Below are 19,712 nucleotides of genomic sequence, written 5' to 3' on the forward strand. Positions count from 1 at the left end.
TTAGTTTCTTGTACTCTTTTCTCTACTTTTGGGGGTATTTCTACTAATACATGAAAAAAGGAATGCTAGAATATAATCATTTTGGACTAGGGTTGTGCCTCAGTAGTAGAGTGCTCACCTAGCATATATGAGGCCCTGGGTTCAATTCTTAGAATTGCAATAAATAAATAAATAAATAAATAATAGCAGATGGATTTAAAATTTATATATATTCATTCTTTTGCAACACCTTAGTGAATTAGTGCTTTTAGGCATTGAGCATCAGTGGTTGCTAACAACACAAAGAGCAAGCTTAAAAAAAAAAGTTAATAGGGGGTGGGGCTCAGTGATAGAGCTCTTGCCTCACACATGTGAGGCACTGGGTTCAATTCTCAGCACCACATATAAATACATGAATAAAATAAAGGTTCATCAACAACTAAAAAAAATTTTTAAAAAAATTAATGGAAAAACATTGTGGTAGCCAGCCTCCCAGATGGCTCTCAATGAGCCTCACCTCCTGGTAAGCACATCAAATACTGAATAAAGTTGACTGTAACCAATAAAGTATCACGCAATGAAAATGTCATGCAAGACCTTTTAGTTTCCACCTTGTGCTCTCGGTTCACTTACTCTGGAGGAAGCAAGAAGCCCTAAAGAAAGATCCATGTGATAAGAAACTGAAGTATCTTGCCAAAAAGCTAGCACCAATCAGTCATGTGAGTAAGCCAGTCCTTTCTGCTCCAGGCCAGCCCCCAGATGACAGCAGCACCTGCTAATGTTGATGGCAATCTCATGAGAGAACCTCTCCGCAAAGCCACTCCCCAATTCCAGACACAGACACCGGGGCAATTTTTTGTACAAAAATAAATAACTCATACAATCATCTATGAAGTCATCCAAGCTCATCAAATCTCTTGGTGACGCTTTAAGATCCAACTATCAATTTATGGAAAAAATAGAAGACAGGGAATCATACTAAAACATGCCTCCCAGGATATAATCAGAAAATCTAAACTATAAGAAGATCTAAAGGACAAATAACTTAGTTTCTTCAAGAGATAATTCACAAAGGGGGAAAAAGGAGCAAAAGAAATGAAGGGACCCATAAGAGTCTTAAAAGGCATTTCAGAAGGGCACAGTGGTGACACTTGTAATCCCAGTGACTTGGGAGGCTGAGGCAGAAGGATTATAAATTAGAAGCTAGCCTGAGCCATTTAGTGAGACCCTCAGCAAATTAGCAACACCCTGTCTCAAAATCAAAGATAACAAGGACTGGGGATATAACTCAGTAATAAAATGTCCCAATACCAACAATTGGTATGAATAAAGTGTGAAACTTATTTAGATCTCAATCCAAGTAAAATGAAACAATTAGAATTTTAAATAGATTGAATATTTGACATTAGGGTTGTTTTTGTTTTGTAGCTATGATAACGGCATTATGGTTATAATTTTTTAAGAAGTCCTTATCTTGTAGTTACAAAATCGAAGATTTAAGAGAAGAAATGTCAGACTTGGGGTATGGTTCAGTGGTTCATATGTATATATATATATATATATATATATATATGTGTGTGTGTGTGTGTGTGTGTGTGTGTGTGTGTGTGCAAGCACACTTGCATATCCTAATATGGCAAGTGGTCACGGTCTAGATGAGACAATACTGACTGTAAATTGGTCATTGTTAACTATGGATGATAGAACACTGCAAGTTCATTGTACACTTCTGTCTACTTTTTAAAATATTTTTTTTAGTTGTAAATTGACACAATAACACAATACCTTTACTTTATTCATTTTTTTTTTTATGTGGCGCTGAGGATCAAATCCAGTGCCTCACTAGATGCTACGAAAGCACTCTACCACTGCGCTGTAACCCAGTCCCTTCTGTCTATTTTTGTATGTTTGAAATCTGCAATAGAAAGAAAAGCAACAACAAAAGTGCAAGGTATTCTGAAATAATTTGAATACTATTTTAGCAAATACATCCAAACTAAGGCTATCTTTTATATCTAATAGCCGTTTTGTTACTTTTTTTTTTTTTTTTTTTGGTACTGGGGAGTGAATATAGGGGCACTTAACCACTGAGCCACATCCCAGCTCTATATTGTATTTTATTTAGAGACAGGGTCTCACTGAGTTACTTAAGGCCTCACTAAATTGCTGAGGCTGGCTTTGAACTGGTGATCCTCCTGCCTTAGCCTCCTGAGCTGCTGGGATTACAGGTATGCGCCACCACGGCTAGATCATTTTGTTACTTTTGCATCTCAAAATAGAGGGTTTTCAGTACAATGAAATCTACATTCAGGAAAAGGATTGCAATGATATATATTTTTGTGAATAGGCTTATTATCTGAAATACCCCCAGATGTTAGCTGGAATCACCCAGCCTTTTGAGATTCAAATAAAACGGACTCACCACCCTTCCCCCGGACAATAGCACACTCTTACCTCCCCAGTCTTTCTGAGATTATTTTGCCTGGGTGAGGGTAGAAAAGTCACATTAAAAAAGTACATAATATTTCTCCTTCCCTCAGCCTGAGTTCTTTCTGCTGACTTATTTTGATGAACTGTCATGCTCTTATACATGCTGATCCTTTCTATGTTCTGTTCTCACTCCAGACCAGGCTCTTGAAGTCACCCATTTAGCCTAAGCTTTTTTATTTTCCCCTCCCAAACAAGTTATCTTCTTAATTATTCTGACAGCAGCTAATAAAACTGATTTTCCCTGATGGCAAAAAAAGATCACATGAGTGTAGGGTGTTTAAAGTTATATTCACACCTTGCCAGAGTATGAGATTTTAAATCACCTATTATTTTATTGTTGTTGTTATACTGGGGATTGAACCCAGGGATGTTTTACCACTGAACAAAAACTCCAACCCTTTTTATTTTGAGACAGGGTCTCACTAAGTGGCCTCAAACTTTTGATTTTCCTGCCTCAGCCTCTCCAATTCACTGGGATTACAGGCAGGTGCCTCTGAGTCCAGCTTTCATGGAGTTCTTTTGCTCAATTCAAAATAGAAAATTACAAAAAGGTAAAAGTACAGCTCTTTTTGATTTACCAGATCTTAGTTTTACCAGTTCAAAGGCTCTTTGACTCAATTTGGAAAAGAAATTGCAGAGGCAAGTAATACCATCTGAACAGGCTTTATTGGGGTTTTGTGCTTGAGCACAAGGTAGACAGTACATGGATTAGGGGTCCCTAGGTTGCTAGTTAAGAAATATGATATGTCAAGAGCTTTGTAATGTTTTCAACAATAAAAAGAAAAAGAAGAATACAAGGAGTAAAGTTTATCCAGACCAAAAAACAAAACAAAACAATAACAGGGAGGGGAGGTTATGCAGGCACACAGTCAGCTGTTGCACATGTCAGGATTTCTACACACCTATCTCATCAGTTCTTTGTTTGCACTTGACTTGTTGATTGACACTTCTGCATTGGGTTTACAGGTGCTCACTACCGCCACCCCAAGAAGGTCACATACTGGTCAAGTTCAGGCTTATTTTACTGTGTGTGGACTGTGGGAAAGCTTGAGGGAATGGTCATCAGTTCCTGAACTACTGTCATTGGGAGAAACAATATTCTGAAAGTAACTTGCATTAGACAGGAAACCATGGGGGAATCAGGCCCTCCCTGCTGTCAGTTCCTTGCAGTTCACTTCATGATGGACACTTACAGAATAGTAGTGTGTCCAATGAATGTTTCCTGGTTTTGTATCTTGTGAAATGTGTCTTTGCATTTTTGTTGAGGTAAATATGTTTACATTTGTATAAATTATAAATATCTTGGGTTTATTACAGTAAAGGTTTTTGTACCAATTGAGAAATTTGGTTCTCAAAACAAGTTGAGAGGAAATCAAGAAAACCTTAAAATGTTAACCAATTTTCCCCCTAGGTGGAAGTAGGAATGATTTTGGGGTTTGTTATTGTGGTGGAGGTGTGTGTTTTTGTTTGCTTTCTAGTATATTCACAATGAACATATGATGATGGCATATTTTTATAGAAAGATACCCCATTATCTGCTAGATTAAGAACAAGCATCTATCTAGGCCACAAAGGACTGAAGAACAATCAACCAGAGGCCCAATGTGAGTACAAGATGGCACAGAGGACTAGGGTGTGGGGGATTTTGAATCTGATGAGCTGGCCAATTCTAATACATGGCAGGCTCTAGGTCACAGAAGGATGACTTTTCTGCCTCAAGATATTCCCTATGAATAAGCTTCTGGCAACCTGAGATTTGAAAGAACTTTTTCTTGAACTAGTTATGCCTAGTCCTGCTGCCCCCATCAACCTCCCTCATATACATGCCAGGCATAGTTTTTTTTCCAATACTAGAAATGAAACTCAGGGGTACTTCACCACTGAGCTACATCCCTAGCCTTTTTTATTTATTTTGAAAGAGAGGTCTCATTAGTTGCTGAGGCTGCAATCCTCCTGCCTCAGCCTCCTGAATCACTGTGAATAGTTGTGTACCACCACACCTGGCCAAGATTCAATTTAAATTTACTGTCATGGTTGACCACAAGACAGCTGTTAGCCAACTCCATAAAGATAGACTGAGTGTTTTGCTCCTGTTACTCTAGTATCTAGCAAAGTACCAGGCACATTCTAGGCACTTAAACATCTACCTACCTAAATAGCATGGTTTGAAGCCTCTTGTTCCTTGATGAATCCTTTGCAAGAATTAACTTCCATTTTACCATTAGAGATAAAAATCTTAAAATGCAAATTCTAGATAAAGTTAGCATAAATTGCTATTTTACCATTAGAGATAAAAATCTTAAAATGCAAATTCTAGATAAAGTTAGCATAAATTGCTATTTTATAGAAGGTATTGTCCCTCTATTTAGTATCAATGATTTTTCCATTCTGATAGTGTGCCAAGGAAGAACACATGTGGAAAGACAGATGGCACTGAAGACAGCCCTACTTAAGGTTGCCATTTGGGAGCTGACCACAAACTCAACCATTCATGGACGCTCATGATGGGCCACCATGGAAAGGGAAGCAAAAACCTGTATTCTGAACCAAAGGAGACAAACTAATACTGCTTCCCATAATTTGTGAATTTTTCAAAAAGGAAAAAAAATATTCATATAATTAAAAATTCCAACCACAAGAAAAATCTCTCTCCTTATTGCTTTTGACATCTGATTCCCCATTTAGAGGCAACCACATATGATCCATGTATACATCAATAGGTACATAAATATTCACATTTTTCCCTCCATTACTGGGGACTGGACCCAGGGACAGTCTACGATTGAGCTATATCCCCAGTCTCTCTCTTTTTAAACATTCTGTTACTAAATTGCCTAGGCTGGCTTTATACTTATGATCCTTCTATCTAAGCCTCCAGAGTAACTAGGATTACAGGAGTGCACCACCATATCCAACAAATATTCACACTTTTTAAAACAAAAATGATACTCTGCTTTGTTTTAACAAACATAGCTTATTTTATTATAAAGGAACATCATTCTCTGAAAATTAGAATCTGATAGTTCTAAATTATTTTTAATAATCACTAACAACACAAAAGTAAAGACAATCTTATCATACAATGAAACAAAAATCACACTTAAGCACAAACATAAAAACAAACAACAAGCTCATTTCTCATCCTCAAACTGCTTCTTTTCATTGGTTTCTTCTGTGTCAAAAGTGAATGGTTTGTCATAACCCATTAGATGGTTATAGTCTTCAGGGTTTGGAAACAGCCCTGGATTAACTAACAATGATTTTGTTTTAGCATAAAATGTGGTAAAAAGATGTGTGCTGTCTGGAATCTTCACATCATTCTGGTGAAATACCGTACTCTTTTCTGAAAGCACGACGCTGTAAGTAATGGCTTTGTAAGTGTCTGTCGTGGCCTCATGGTATAGCCGAATAACATAGCCTTTTGTAACAAAGTGAAGCAGCACTGGAGTGATCACTGTAAAGCTTCCTATGATGCCATAAAATAAGATTTGCAAAGGCAGATTTCCAGATATAATATTATTTTGTGCTAAAATGTATGGTAGAAATGCAAGGCTGAGCATACTTGTAGAATAAGAGAAACATTTCACACCTAAATGGAAAAAGAAAATGGGAGAGGATTAATACATTTAAATTTTATAAAAGAATCAATCTATCCTAGTAATTCTTCTACCTTTTCTTCCTATATCACCACTGAAACATCAACAAAATCAAAGTACAAACATAGTGCTTATTTTATGATGGGCTCTGTCTGAACACTTTACAGATTTTTCATTTTTTATTCATTAAATTCACAGAAAAGCCCTATAAGATGGGTGTACAATTGTCATTATCAGCCCATTTAAAAAATATATTTCTGAGGTCGTAGCTCATGGTAGAGTATTTGCCTAGTGCATGTGAGGCCCTGGGTTGATCCCCAGAATTGTGAAGAAAATAAATAAGATTAAAAAAAAAATGAGAAAGATGAGCAACTTCTGCAATGATATATATCTATGAAGTACCTGGACTGGGATTCAAACCCAATCAAGTTGACTCTATAGTCCGTACCATTGGCCATTATAACGCACTGCCTCACCAGGTAAGAAAGGTTATATAGCCTCAACCATTAAAAGATTTAATTTTCCTCAAATAACTGTTTTATACTATAAAAGTTGATTCAGACAGCAGGTTTTCAAATAAAACTCTACTAACAAGTAACAAAAATTTTTAACCTGGGCAATTCTATCAAGCTACCTGCCTCTTCTTCCTGTATCATAAACATATGATTACACCTGTAATCCCAGCAGACTGGGAGGTTGAGGCAGGAGGATCATGAGTTCAAAGCTAGCCTCAGCAAAAGTGAGGCACTAAGCAAGTCAGTGAGACTCTATCTCTAAATAAAATACAAAATAGGTCCGGGGATGTGGCTCAGTGGTCGAGTGCCCCTGAATTCAATCCCCAGCACCATAAATAAATAAATAAACAAACAAAAATACCACTAGGGTTTAAGAAACATATTGGCCTGAGCACCGTAATACACACCTGTAACCCCAGCTACTTGGAAGTCCGAGGCAAGAAAATTTCTAAGTTAGAGGCCAGCGTCAGAAACTTAGCAAGACCCTGTCGTAAGAAAAAAAAGGGCTGGATGTAGCTCAGTGTAGAGCACCTCCAGGTTTAATTCCAAGTACTGCCAACACAAAAACAAAAATCATACAGTAAGATACTGTTTTGGGCTGGGGTTGTGTCTCAGCAGTAGAGCACTCATCTAGCATGTGCAAGGTGCTAGATTCGATCCTCAGCACTACATAAAAAATAAATAAAATAAAGGTATTGTGCCCTACTACGACTAATTATATATACACATATATATATATATATATATATATATATATATATATATATTTTTTTTTTTTTTTTAATATGCCGTTTTCCCCCAAAATTGGCAAAAGCCCGAAGTTTCACAGCATACTACTGGTAAAGCTTTAGCAAAGTAGACACTCTCATACACTGCTGTTGGCTGGAGGCTTAATTATCGTGCATCAGTAATTTAAAAATATTTCCTTCCATCTTCCTACAGGCAGTTTGCCATGACACTGGTACACAAGGGAGAAATGGGGACCAAGTTGCCTCCTATATAGAAAAGTCTCTTCAATCCTTCCAAAACACCTTTTTTCTCTATTACTTTTGTCACACTGTAGTGGGTTAAACAGTTGCCTACCACCACCACCACCATATTCATGTCCACCCTGAACTTCAGAATGTGACCTTATTTGAAAATAAGGTCTTTGGAATTTTAAAGATTGAGATGAGATCGTGTTAGACAAGGGTGGGCCCTAAATCCAACGGCAGTGTCCTCCTAAGGACAGAAAATGATGAACAAGGGACAGAGAAAAGGCTGTCATGTGAAGACCAAGGCAGAGAGGAGGTACACAGCTATAAGCCAAGGAATGCTGCGATGCCAGGAGCCACCAGAAGCTCAAAGAGGCAAGGAAGAATTCTTCCTTGGAGCCTTAAAGAGATCAAGGCCCAGCCATACCTTGATTTTATTTCTAGCCTCCAGAACTAGAAAAATAAATTCCTGCAGTTTTTAAATCATCATAGTTTTGGTAATTATGAAAGTCCAAGGAAACTAATACACCTGTTTACTTTATTTTGTAGGAATGAAGTAATTGCTATTTTCTTTTTCTTTTTTTTTTTTTTAAAGAGAGAGTGAGAGAGGGGAGAGAGAGAGAGAGAATTTTTTAATATTTATTTCTTAGTTCTCGGCGGACACAACATCTTTGTTGGTATGTGGTGCTGAGGATCAAACCCGGGCCGCACGCATGCCAGGCGAGCGCACTACCGCTTGAGCCACATCCCCAGCCCCCGCTATTTTCTAAATATATTCTGGCTTTCCCACTTTTGTACCTTTGCTTGTAATAGTTCTGAGCCTGGGATTCCCCCCTTTCACAACTCTTCATATTCAAATTTTACTTGTCTTAAAAGACCCAATTGGAATTCTATCTTGATGAAGTTCTTTCTGTTATATTCTTCTTCAGTCTTTTTTTTTTTTTTGAGTGGGGGGTGGTATTAGGGATTATAGTCAGTCACTCTATCACTGAGCTACATCCACAGCCCTTTTGTTTCATTTGTGGAACTGAGATTGAAGCCAGGAGAGCTCTAGCACCAAGTTACATCTCCAGCTCATTAACAATAACTGAGAACTAAAATGTCCTTCAAGCCCCCTCCCCCCCTGCCTGCAAGGTAGGCGAAACTGTGACCACCGGCAGATCAGGCCCAGTGGCCTGCTGAGGGGCAGAGCAACCTCCTCCCCCCGCACCTGCAAAGTAGGGGGAACTGCGACCCACCGGCAGGCCAGGCCCAGCAACCTGCAGAGTGGCAGAGCTGCCCCACAGGCCTGCAGGGTAGGCGGACCTGCGACCCACCAGCAAAACAGGTCCAGCAGCCTGCTGAGGGGCAGAGCCGCCCCCTCCCCCCCTGCCTGCAAGGTAGGCAAAACTGTGACCACCTGCAGATCAGGCCCAGTGGCCTGCTGAGGGGCAGAGCCGCCCCCTCCCCCTGCACCTGCAAGGTAGGCGGACCTGCGACCCACTGGCAGGTCAGGCCCAGCAACCTGCGAAGTGGCAGAGCTGCCCCATGCGCCTGCAGGGTAGGCGGACTCCCCACCAGCAGATCAGGTCCAGCGGCCTGCTGAGGGGCAGAGCCGCCCCCTCCCCCGGTGCCTGCAAGGTGGGCGGACCTGCGACCCACCTGCAGGTCAGGCCCAGCAACCTGCGGAGTGGCAGAGCTGCCCCACGCGCCTGCAGGGTAGGCGGACCTGAGACCCACCAGCAGAACAGATCACCCCATTTGGAGGAGAAGCACAGCCACTACCCGCCCTGCAAGGGAGATTTTTCAACTATACAAGAGCAATATAAATAAATAGAAGGAAAATTTCAAAAACACAACAGGTTCACCAAGCAGAAAGAAACTCGAGCAGTATGAAAAGACAAGGAAAGAAAGGACCACAAGCAATGCAGGTCAACTCAACTCTAGAAGAGGTAATAGCTGCAACAGATGGAATGTCAGATAAAGAATTCAGGATATACATGCTTCAGATGATCTGGAGTCTCAAGGAAGACATGAGACAACAAAATCAGACAATGAAAGATCACTTTGACAATGAATTACATAAACAAATCCAACAAGCAAAAGATCAATTACACAGGGAGATAGAGGTAATAAAAAACAAACAAACAAATCCTAGAAATGCAGGAAGCAATAAACCAACTTAAAAACTCAATTGAGAATACTACCAGCAGAGTAGAACATTTAGAAGATAGAACATCAGACAATGAAGACAAAGTATTTCAACTTGAAAAGAACATAGACAGCTCAGCAAGACTGTTAAGAAACCATGAGCAGAACATCCAGGAAATATGAGATAACATAAAGAGACCAAACTTAAAAGAGTCATTGGGATACAGGAAGGCATAGAGGTCCAAACCAAAGGAATAAACAATCTATTCAATGAAATAATACGAGAAAACTTCCCAGACTTGAAGAATGAGACAGAATCCCAAATCCTAGAAGCCTACAGGACGCCGAATGTGCAAAATCATAAGAGATCCACACCTAGACACATTATAATGAAGATGCCCAACATACAGAATAAGGAGAGAATTTTAAAAAGCTACAAAAGAAAGGAAGCAGATTACATTTAGGGGTAAACCAATCAGGATAACAGCTGATCTTTCAACACAGATTCTGAAAGCTAGAAGATCCTGGAATAACATATTTCAAACACTGAAAGAAAATGGGTTCCAACCAAGAATCGTGTATCTGGCGAAATTAAGCTTCAGGATGGAAGATGAAATTAAAACCTTCCACGATAAACAAAAGTTAAAAGAATTTGCAGCTAGAAAACCATCTCTTCAAATAATCCTTGGCAAAACATTACAGGAAGAGGAAATGGAAAATAACAATGAAAACCAACAGTGGGAGGTAGGACAGTAAAGGGGGGAAAATAATCAAAGAGGAAAACAAATCAGGTTTAGTAACATTAATAAACAAATATGGCTGGAAGAACAAACCATATCTCAATAATAACCCTAAATGTTAATGGCTTAAACTCACCAATCAAGAGACACAGGCTAGTTGAATGGATCACAAAACAAGACCCAACAATATGCTGCCTACAGGAGACGCATTTGATAGGAAAAGATATACATAGACTGAAGGTGAAAGGTTGGGAAAAATCATATCACTCATATGGACTGCGGAAACAAGCAGGAGTGTCCATACTCATATCAAATAAAATAGATTTCAAGCCAAAGTTAATCAAAAGGGATAAAGAGGGACACTACATACTGCTCAAGGGAACCATCCACCAACAAGACATAACAATCATAAATATATATGCCCCAAACAATGGTGCAGCTATGTTCATCAAGCAAACTCTTCTCAAGTTCAAGAGTCTAATAGACCACCATACAATAATCATGGGAGACTTCAACACACTTCTCTCACCACTGGACAGATCTTCCAAACAAAAGTTGAATAAGGAAACTATAGAACTCAATAACACAATTAACAACCTAGACTTAATTGATATATATAGAATATACCACCCAACATCAAGCAGTTACACTTTTTTCTCTGCAGCACATGGATCCTTCTCAAAAATACATCATATATTATGTCACAGGGCAACTCTTAGACAATATAAAGGAGTAGAGATAACACCATGCATCTTGTCTGATCATAATGGAATGAAACTGAAAATCAATGATAAAAGAAGGGGGGCTGGGGATGTGGCTCAAGCGGTAGCGCGCTCGCCTGGCATGCGTGCGGCCCGGGTTCGATCCTCAGCACCACATACCAACAAAGATGTTGTGTCCGCCGAGAACTAAAAAATAAATATTAAAAAAAAAAAAAAAATTATAAAAAAAAAAAAATGATAAAAGAAGGAAGGAAAAATCATGCATCACTTTGAGAATGAACAATAGGTTACTGAATGATCAATGGGTTTTAGAAGACATCAAGGAGGAAATTAAAAAATTCTTAGAGTTAAATGAAAACACAGACACAACATATCGGAATCTATGGGACACATTGAAAGCAGTTCTAAGAGGAAAATTCATTGCTTGGAGTGCATTCCTTTTTTTTTTTTTTTTTTTTTTTTTTTTTTTTTTTTGAATTTTTAATATTTATTTATTTATTTTTTTTTTAGTTCTCGGCGGACACAACATTTTTGTTGGTATGTGGTGCTGAGGATCGAACCCGGGCCGCACGCATGCCAGGCGAGCACGCTACCGCTGAGCCACATCTCCAGCCCCTTGGAGTGCATTCCTTAAAAAAAGAAAAAACCAACAAATAAATGATCTCATACTTCATCTCAAAATCCTAGAAAAAGAAGAGCAAAACAACAGCAAAAGAAGTAGAAGGCAAGAAATAATTAAAATCAGAGCTGAAATTAATGAAATCGAAACAAAAGAAACAATTGAAAAAATTGACAAAACTAAAAGTTGGTTCTTTGAAAAATAAATAAAATCGACAGACCCTTAGTCATGCTAACAAAGAGAAGAAGAGAGAGAACTCAAATTACTAGCATACGGGATGAAAAAGGCAATATCACAACAGACACTTCAGAAATATAGAAGATAATCAGAAATTATTTTGAATCCTTATACACCAATAAAATAGAAGATAGTGAAGGCATCGATAAATTTCTTAAATCATATAATCTGCCCAGATTGAGTCAAGAGGATATAGACAACCTAAACAGACCAATATCAATTGAGGAAATAGAAGAAACCATCAAAAGATTACCATCTAAGAAAAGCCCAGGACCGGATGGGTATACAGCAGAGTTTTACAAAACCTTTAAAGAGGAACTAATACCAATACTTTTCAAGCTATTTCAGGAAATAGAAAAAGAGGGAGAACTTCCAAATTCATTCTACGAGGCCAACATCACCCTGATTCCTAAACCAGACAAAGACACTTCAAAGAAAGAAAACTACAGACCAATATCTCTAATGAACCTAGATGCAAAAATCCTCAATAAAATTCTGGAGAATCGGATACAAAAACACATCAAAAAAATTGTGCACCATGATCAAGTAGGATTCATCCCTGGGATGCAAGGCTGGTTCAATATACAGATATCAATAAATGTTATTCACCACACCAACAGACTTAAAAATAAGAGCCATATGATCATCTCGATAGATGCGGAAAAAGCATTCGACAAAGTACAGCATCCCTTTATGTTCAAAACGCTAGAAAAACTAGGGATAACAGGAACATACCTCAACATTGTAAAAGCAATCTATGCTAAGCCTCAGGCTAGCATCATTCTGAATGGAGAAAAATTGAAGGCATTCCCTCTAAAATCTGGAACAAGACAGGGATGCCCTCTCTCACCACTTCTGTTCAACATAGTTCTCGAAACACTGGCCAGAGCAATTAGACAGATGAAAGAAATTAAAGGCATAAAAATAGGAAAAGAAGAACTTAAATTATCACTATTTGCAGATGACATGATTCTATACCTAGCAGACCCAAAAGGGTCTACAAAGAAACTATTAGAGCTAATAAATGAATTCAGCAAAGTGGCAGGATATAAAATCAACACGCATAAATCAAAGGCATTCCTGTATATCAGCGACAAATCCTCTGAAATGGAAATGAGGACAACCACTCCATTCACAATATCCTCAAAAATAATAAAATACTTGGGAATCAACCTAACAAAAGAGGTGAAAGACTTATACAATGAAAACTACAGAACCCTAAAGAGAGAAGTAGAGGAAGATCTTAGGAGATGGAAAAATATACCCTGTTCATGGATAGGCAGAACTAACATCATCAAAATGGTGATATTACCAAAAGTTCTCTATAGGTTTAATGCAATGCCAATCAAAATCCCAACGGCATTTCTTGTAGAAATAGAGAAAGCAATCATGAAATTCATATGGAAAAATAAAAGACCCAGAATAGCAAAAACAATGCTAAGCAGGAAGTGTGAATCAGGTGGTATAGCGATACCAGACTTCAAACTATACTACAGAGCAATAGTAACAAAAACAGCATGGTACTGGTACCAAAACAGGCGGGTGGACCAATGGTACAGAATAGAGGACACAGAAACCAACCCACAAAACTACAACTTTCTTATATTTGATAAAGGGGCTAAAAGCATGCAATGGAGCAAGGATAGCATCTTCAACAAATGGTGTTGGGAAAACTGGAAATCCATATGCAACAAAATGAAACTGAATCCCTTTCTCTCGCCATGCACAAAAGTTAACTCAAAATGGATCAAGGAGCTTGATATCAAATCAGAGACACGGCATCTGATAGAAGAAAAAGTTGGCTATGACCTACATACTGTGGGGTCGGGCTCCAAATTCCTCAACAGGACACCCATAGCACAAGAGTTAACATCTAGAATCAACAAATGGGACCTACTCAAACTAAAAAGTTTTTTCTCAGCAAAAGAAACAATAAGAGAGGTAAATAGGGAGCCTACATCATGGGAACAAATCTTTACTCCTCACACTTCAGATAGAGCCCTAATATCCAGAGTATATAAAGAACTCAAAAAATTAGACAATAAGATAACAAATAACCCAATCAACAAATGGGCCAAGGACCTGAACAGACACTTCTCAGAGGAAGACATACAATCAATCAACAAGTACATGGAAAAATGCTCACCATCTCTAGCAGTCAGAGAAATGCAAATCAAAACCACCCTAAGATACCATCTCACCCCAGTAAGATTGGCAGCCATTATGAAGTCAAACAACAACAAGTGCTGGCGAGAATGTGGGGAAAAGGGTACACTTGCACATTGTTGGTGGGACTGCAAATTGGTGCAGCCAATTTGGAAAGCAGTATGGAGATTTCTTGGAAAGCTGGGAATGGAACCACCATTTGACCCAGCTATTCCCCTTCTCGGTCTATTCCCTAAAGACCTAAAAAGAGCATGCTACAGGGACACTGCCACATCGATGTTCATAGCAGCACAATTCACAATAGCAAGACTGTGGAAGCAACCTAGATGCCCTTCAATAGAAGAATGGATAAAAAAAATGTGGCATTTATACACAATGGAGTATTACTCTGCATTAAAAAATGACAAAATCATAGAATTTGGAGGGAAATGGATGGCATTAGAGCAGATTATGCTAAGCGAAGCTAGCCAAGCCCTAAAAAACAAATGCCAAATGTCTTCTTTGATATAAGGAGAGTAACTAAGAACAGACTTGGGAAGAAGAGCACGAGAAGAAGACTAACATTAAACAAGGATGAGAGGTGGGAGGGAAAGGGAGAGAGTAGGGAAATTGCATGGAAATGGAAGGAGACCCACAGGGTTATACAAAATTACATACAAGAGGAAGAGAGGGGTAAGGGAAAAATAATACAAGGGGGAGGAATGAATTACAGTACAGGGGGTAGAGAGAGAAGAGGGGAGGGGAGAGGGGATAGTAGAGGATAGGAAAGGCAGCAGAATACAACAGACTTGAGTATGTCAATATGTAAATCAATGGAAGTGTAACTGATGTGAATCTGCAATCTGTATATGGGGTAAAAATGGGAGTTCATAACCCACTTGAATCAAAGTGTGAAATACGATATATCAAGAACTATGTAATGTTTTGAACAACCAACAATAAAAATAAATAAATAAATAAGTAAAATAAAAAAATAAATAAAATGTCCTTCAAGCCAGGCATAGTGGCACACACCTGTAATCCCAGCGACTTGGGAGGCTGAGGCAGTAGGATCAAGAGTTCCAAGGCTTGCAAGGCCCTAAGAAACTAAGCGAGACAATGTCTCTAAATAAAATACAAAAAAGGGCTGGAGATGGCTCAGTGGTTAAGTGCCTCTGGGTTCAATTCCCAGTTCCAAAACTAAATAAATAAATAAAATAAAGGTATTGTGCCCTTCAAGTGTCTACATTTAGAAGTTTAGGAAACCTTCAAGAATGGTACCGCAACCTGGCATGATGGTGTATGCCTATAATCCCAGTGACATGGGACACAGAAGCAAGAGGATCACATGTTAGAAGCCAGCCTCAGCAATTTAGTGAGACCCTGTCTCAAAATTAAATAAATAAAAAGGGTTGGATATGCAGGTTAGTGATGAAGCACCTCTAGGTTTAATCCCCAGTACCAAAAAAGAAAAAAAAATGGTATTACTATCTTAATGTCTCTCCCTCAATTTCCATATAATATTAATCTCAGAGTGACTTCCTACAAATCATAATATTGAAAGAACTCAAATTACAATTCTAATGGATAGTTACACTCTTCCACAAATATTACAACCTACACATACCAAAATTAACTACTGTTTTATTGTTTCCAAAAAAGGAGTCAAGTGGGAACAAAATATAAGTTAATAAACCTTCCTATATTTGAAGAAATAGCATTCGTATTCAGACAGTAAGATAACACAGGGATCACTGTTAAAACATATCTCAATGACTTCAATGTAGGTATCCCAAGACAAGACACTAGACTCAATGATCTATTTATGAATTAACTTCAGAAGAAACTACATAACACTGATTGTTCTAACTTTAGAATACTACTCAATGTGATTATAATCAGTTCTTATTCCTAAAAAGTTTTAAATAATGCAAACTATACTTTGACACCATCATCAAATGTGGGTACTGAAATCTTGTGACCATACTAGGCTATAAATCAATCCTGCAGATATTTCTGATTATACTTTAAATCATAATATTACTAAGTTTTTCCCACCTGTATTTTGTGCTAAATTATGATCCAAGGAAAGTGCTTTAAACCTGTAGTTATTTAATAATCTTTTCCTCCTCCACAAGTACTCTTTACCACTTGGGAAAACCACTAAATAAATGTCTCTGTTGCTAATTCTAAGATAATCTGAACAAATGCATAATTTATATAATTTCAATTATAAAAGCATTAAATAGGCTGAGGTTATGGCTCAGTGGTAGAGTGCTGGCCTAGCATGTATGAGGCACAAGGTTTGATTCTCAGCACCACATATAAATTAATTAATTAGTTAATTAATTAAAGGCCCATCAACAACTAAAAAGTATAAAAAATAAATTTTAAAAAAGAGCATTACATGGGCTGGGGATGTGACTCAAGCGGTAGCACGCTTGCCTGGTATGCGTGCGGCCCGGGTTCGATCCTCAGCACCACATACAAACAAAGATGTTGTGTCTGCCGAAAACTAAAAAATAAATATTAAAAAAAAAAAAAAAAGAGCATTACATTCTTCCTCCACCACCACCACCTCCAATGCTGGGGATTAAACCAAAGGCCTAAAGCATGGTAAGCAAGCATTCTACCACTGAGGTATGCCCCCCAAGCCCATGCTCATTTTAAATGTTAAACTTAGCCACAAAACAAAAATGGAAAGTTCCCCTATTATACTCCCCCCCAAAAAAATTCTTAGCAGTAATCTTCCACTTTTCTCTGCACAAACATTACTTTTTGTTATTTGTTAAACATCTTAAGAGATGACCAAAGAATGGAAGTGTGAATGTCATAAGATCACAAAGTTATAATAAAGCCTTCAAACATATTTTTTAAATCTCTCTAAAATGCAGAGATTTCAACCTCTACATCTTATCAACAGGCTTTAAGGGAAAAATTATCTAATTTTTATGGTTTGTAATTAAGAGATGCTAAAATAATACCCAACATATAGTAAAAATGTTCTTTATAATAAAAGAAAAAAAAAGGAACCCCCTCGGTTTTGATTACCCACCGAATACCGCACGAGCCAGATTCCCAGTATAAATCAGCCTTCCATCTTCTGATTTGTCAGGTTGTGTATGTAAGTATCGAACATACCTATCCCAACAAACAGGTATCTATTGAAACAAGAGACCATTATGAGTACAGATTAAATTGCATCTTGAATCAACTTCTAATTTTTTAAAAGTTATTTTAATAAAAATAATGAAGATTAGATGAGAATTTGTCAATAAGTTGACAAGAATAATTCTCCCACATAGTCTACAGAGCTAAAGAAATCAAATTGGTTATCAGCACGACTTTGCTTAATTTCATTTAAAAGGAGAAGGGTGCTGAGTTGAGAGCTTGGTAGGCTTGCATCCAGTTCTCAGTTTGACCTTAAACAAGTAAAAAGTTAAACGGGATAGTTTTCTTAATGAAAACATCATTTTCATTGATTTAAATGCATTGGTTTTTCAAAAACAAAACACGTAAAATTATTCGGGTACGGTGTGGCACGCCTGTAATCCCAGAGGCTAAGGCAAAAGGATCACAAGTTCAAAGTAAACCTCAGCATCTTAGTGAGACCTTGTCTCAAAATAAAAAATAAATGTGGCTCAGTGGTAGGAAGGGAGGGAGGGACGAAAGAGGAGGGGAGGGGAGGGGAGGAAGGAAGAAAAAGAAGGAAAAGAAATTAATACAAATAATCTAAGTAAAACACTGCAAATTCTATAGTATACATAATATTTTTTAAGAGCAAGTCTTTTCCTAAAGGCCTTGTAAATACTTTGCACTTCTTGTTTCTTAACCTGGAAAACATTTGCGAAATCCTTCATCAAATATCACCGAACACAAGAGTTCCCCACACAGTGCCCACACTTCAAAATGTAAGACATGCCCAATTCCTATATGCTAAAATTCTATTTGATTCTAATTTCTTAAGTAGTTCTAGGTTTCAACCAGGCTTGCCAATCTTGACATTTTATAAGGGAAGGAGACAATTTATTTAGGTTAAAATTAAAGAATTAATGTACACACCTCATCTTTCTCCTGAGATAAAAGGGGTCTCGTAAAAATGGAGCCACCTATGGGGTCTGGGGTTGTGGCTCAGTGGTAAAGCTCTCGCCTACCACATGCTGGGTTCCAGCCTCAGCACCACATGAAAAATAAATAAATAAATCAAAAGTATATTTATTTAAAAAGAAAAAATGAAGCCACCTAGCCTGGGGATGCAGCTTAGTGGTGGTAGAGCACCCGCGAAAGTAAGGTCCTGGGGTTCGATCCCCCATGGGTAGGGGTGAGAGTGGTCAAGCCACTTAATCTAGAAAATAGAACACAGGTTACTCGAATTATTTCAGTTCAATTCCTAGGTGCTGCATCCAGTTTCTTTACAAATTAACTCTTTCCAGCTTCTGCTTATGAGCAGAAAGGGAGCTAATACCAAATTGTCATCAGAAACCGTCTGGATCAGCAATCACAGGTAGAGAGTTTTGGAACCACCCAGAAAAGAATCCACTCTCCACTTCCCAAGGTGCTCCCAGACTGAGGAGGCAGCTAACCGATTAGCAGGACTGAGCCCCGCACAGGGAGGGCTCCTGCCACACTCTAGCCAGCAACAGTCAGGACACCGAGGTCACGGAGAGCCGCGAAAGTTCCCCGGTCCGAACTCTACGTCGCCCGAGCCCTCGGACAGCCGACCTGTACTGGCCCAAGACGCCGGAGAAGGGGGTGGGCTCCTTGCAGCCCCGCGCTCCCGCCGACGACCGGCCCCAAGGGCCTGCTGCAGGAGATCGCTCGCGAGACCGCCACACTGGGCCTTCGGAGCGCGGCAGCCGCCCACCATGCCATCCTCTTCCCGCCAAGCCTCAGCCCGGCCGCCCACTGGCCGCCCAATGATAGCAGCAGCATCCCGCGGACTGGAACTGGCGGCGGACTGCTCCGGGGGCGACCAGATGCTGCTCTTTACAGACTGCAACTTCGCTTCGCCGAGCACGCCTCAACGCGTCGGGACCGACCGGCGTCCGCGCGTGCGCAGAATATGAGTCCGGCTTGCAACCTTACCCGCCCCATGGGTTCCGGCCAATTGAGCTGAGAGCTGGGCGCGCTCTCCTGGGCTCGAGATCTACAAAGCCAATCTGTGACCTGCGTCCTTTTCTTGGGGTTTGGCCCTTATTAGAGTAGTGCCGAAGGACAGAGGGGAGAGCCGCGTAAGAATGACAAAGCCTGTCCTTCATTCTTTCGGACGTTGTTTTCTGGGTCCGAAAAAAATTATTTGCTTTGAGGAAATGATTCTAGCCTATCCCAACGGAAGGCATATGAGACGATTTGAACAAAAGTGACTAATTTGATTTAGCCATTGAAATGATAGAAAAACGAGACATGCTCATGTGATATTGATACTTGTTATCAAAATTTTTGTCAGAATTCACATCATATGCACAATTGTTCATGACCCATTACATAAACACACATAAATAAATAAATAAATGATTTAATAATATTATTTACAGGATTTAGGTAGGAACAGAGGATGAACTCAGG

General features: G+C 39.0%; 1 protein-coding gene across 1 annotated transcript; it reads right to left on the reverse strand.

Annotated features, from left to right (window-relative positions):
* Positions 1–5,070: 5,070 nt before the first annotated feature.
* Positions 5,071–19,191, reverse strand: Tmem70 (transmembrane protein 70). The gene is made up of 3 exons (XM_026397301.2): positions 18,870–19,191; positions 17,203–17,308; positions 5,071–6,058 (listed from the first exon to the last, which is right to left on the reverse strand). The coding sequence occupies exons 1-3, from the start codon at positions 19,077–19,079 to the stop codon at positions 5,601–5,603; spliced, it is 774 nt and encodes a 257-aa protein (XP_026253086.1). The 5' UTR covers positions 19,080–19,191; the 3' UTR covers positions 5,071–5,600.
* Between the last annotated feature and the right edge of the window lie 521 nt (positions 19,192–19,712).

Source organism: Urocitellus parryii, chromosome 7, assembly GCF_045843805.1.
Source record: "Urocitellus parryii isolate mUroPar1 chromosome 7, mUroPar1.hap1, whole genome shotgun sequence".
NCBI lineage: Eukaryota > Metazoa > Chordata > Mammalia > Rodentia > Sciuridae > Urocitellus > Urocitellus parryii.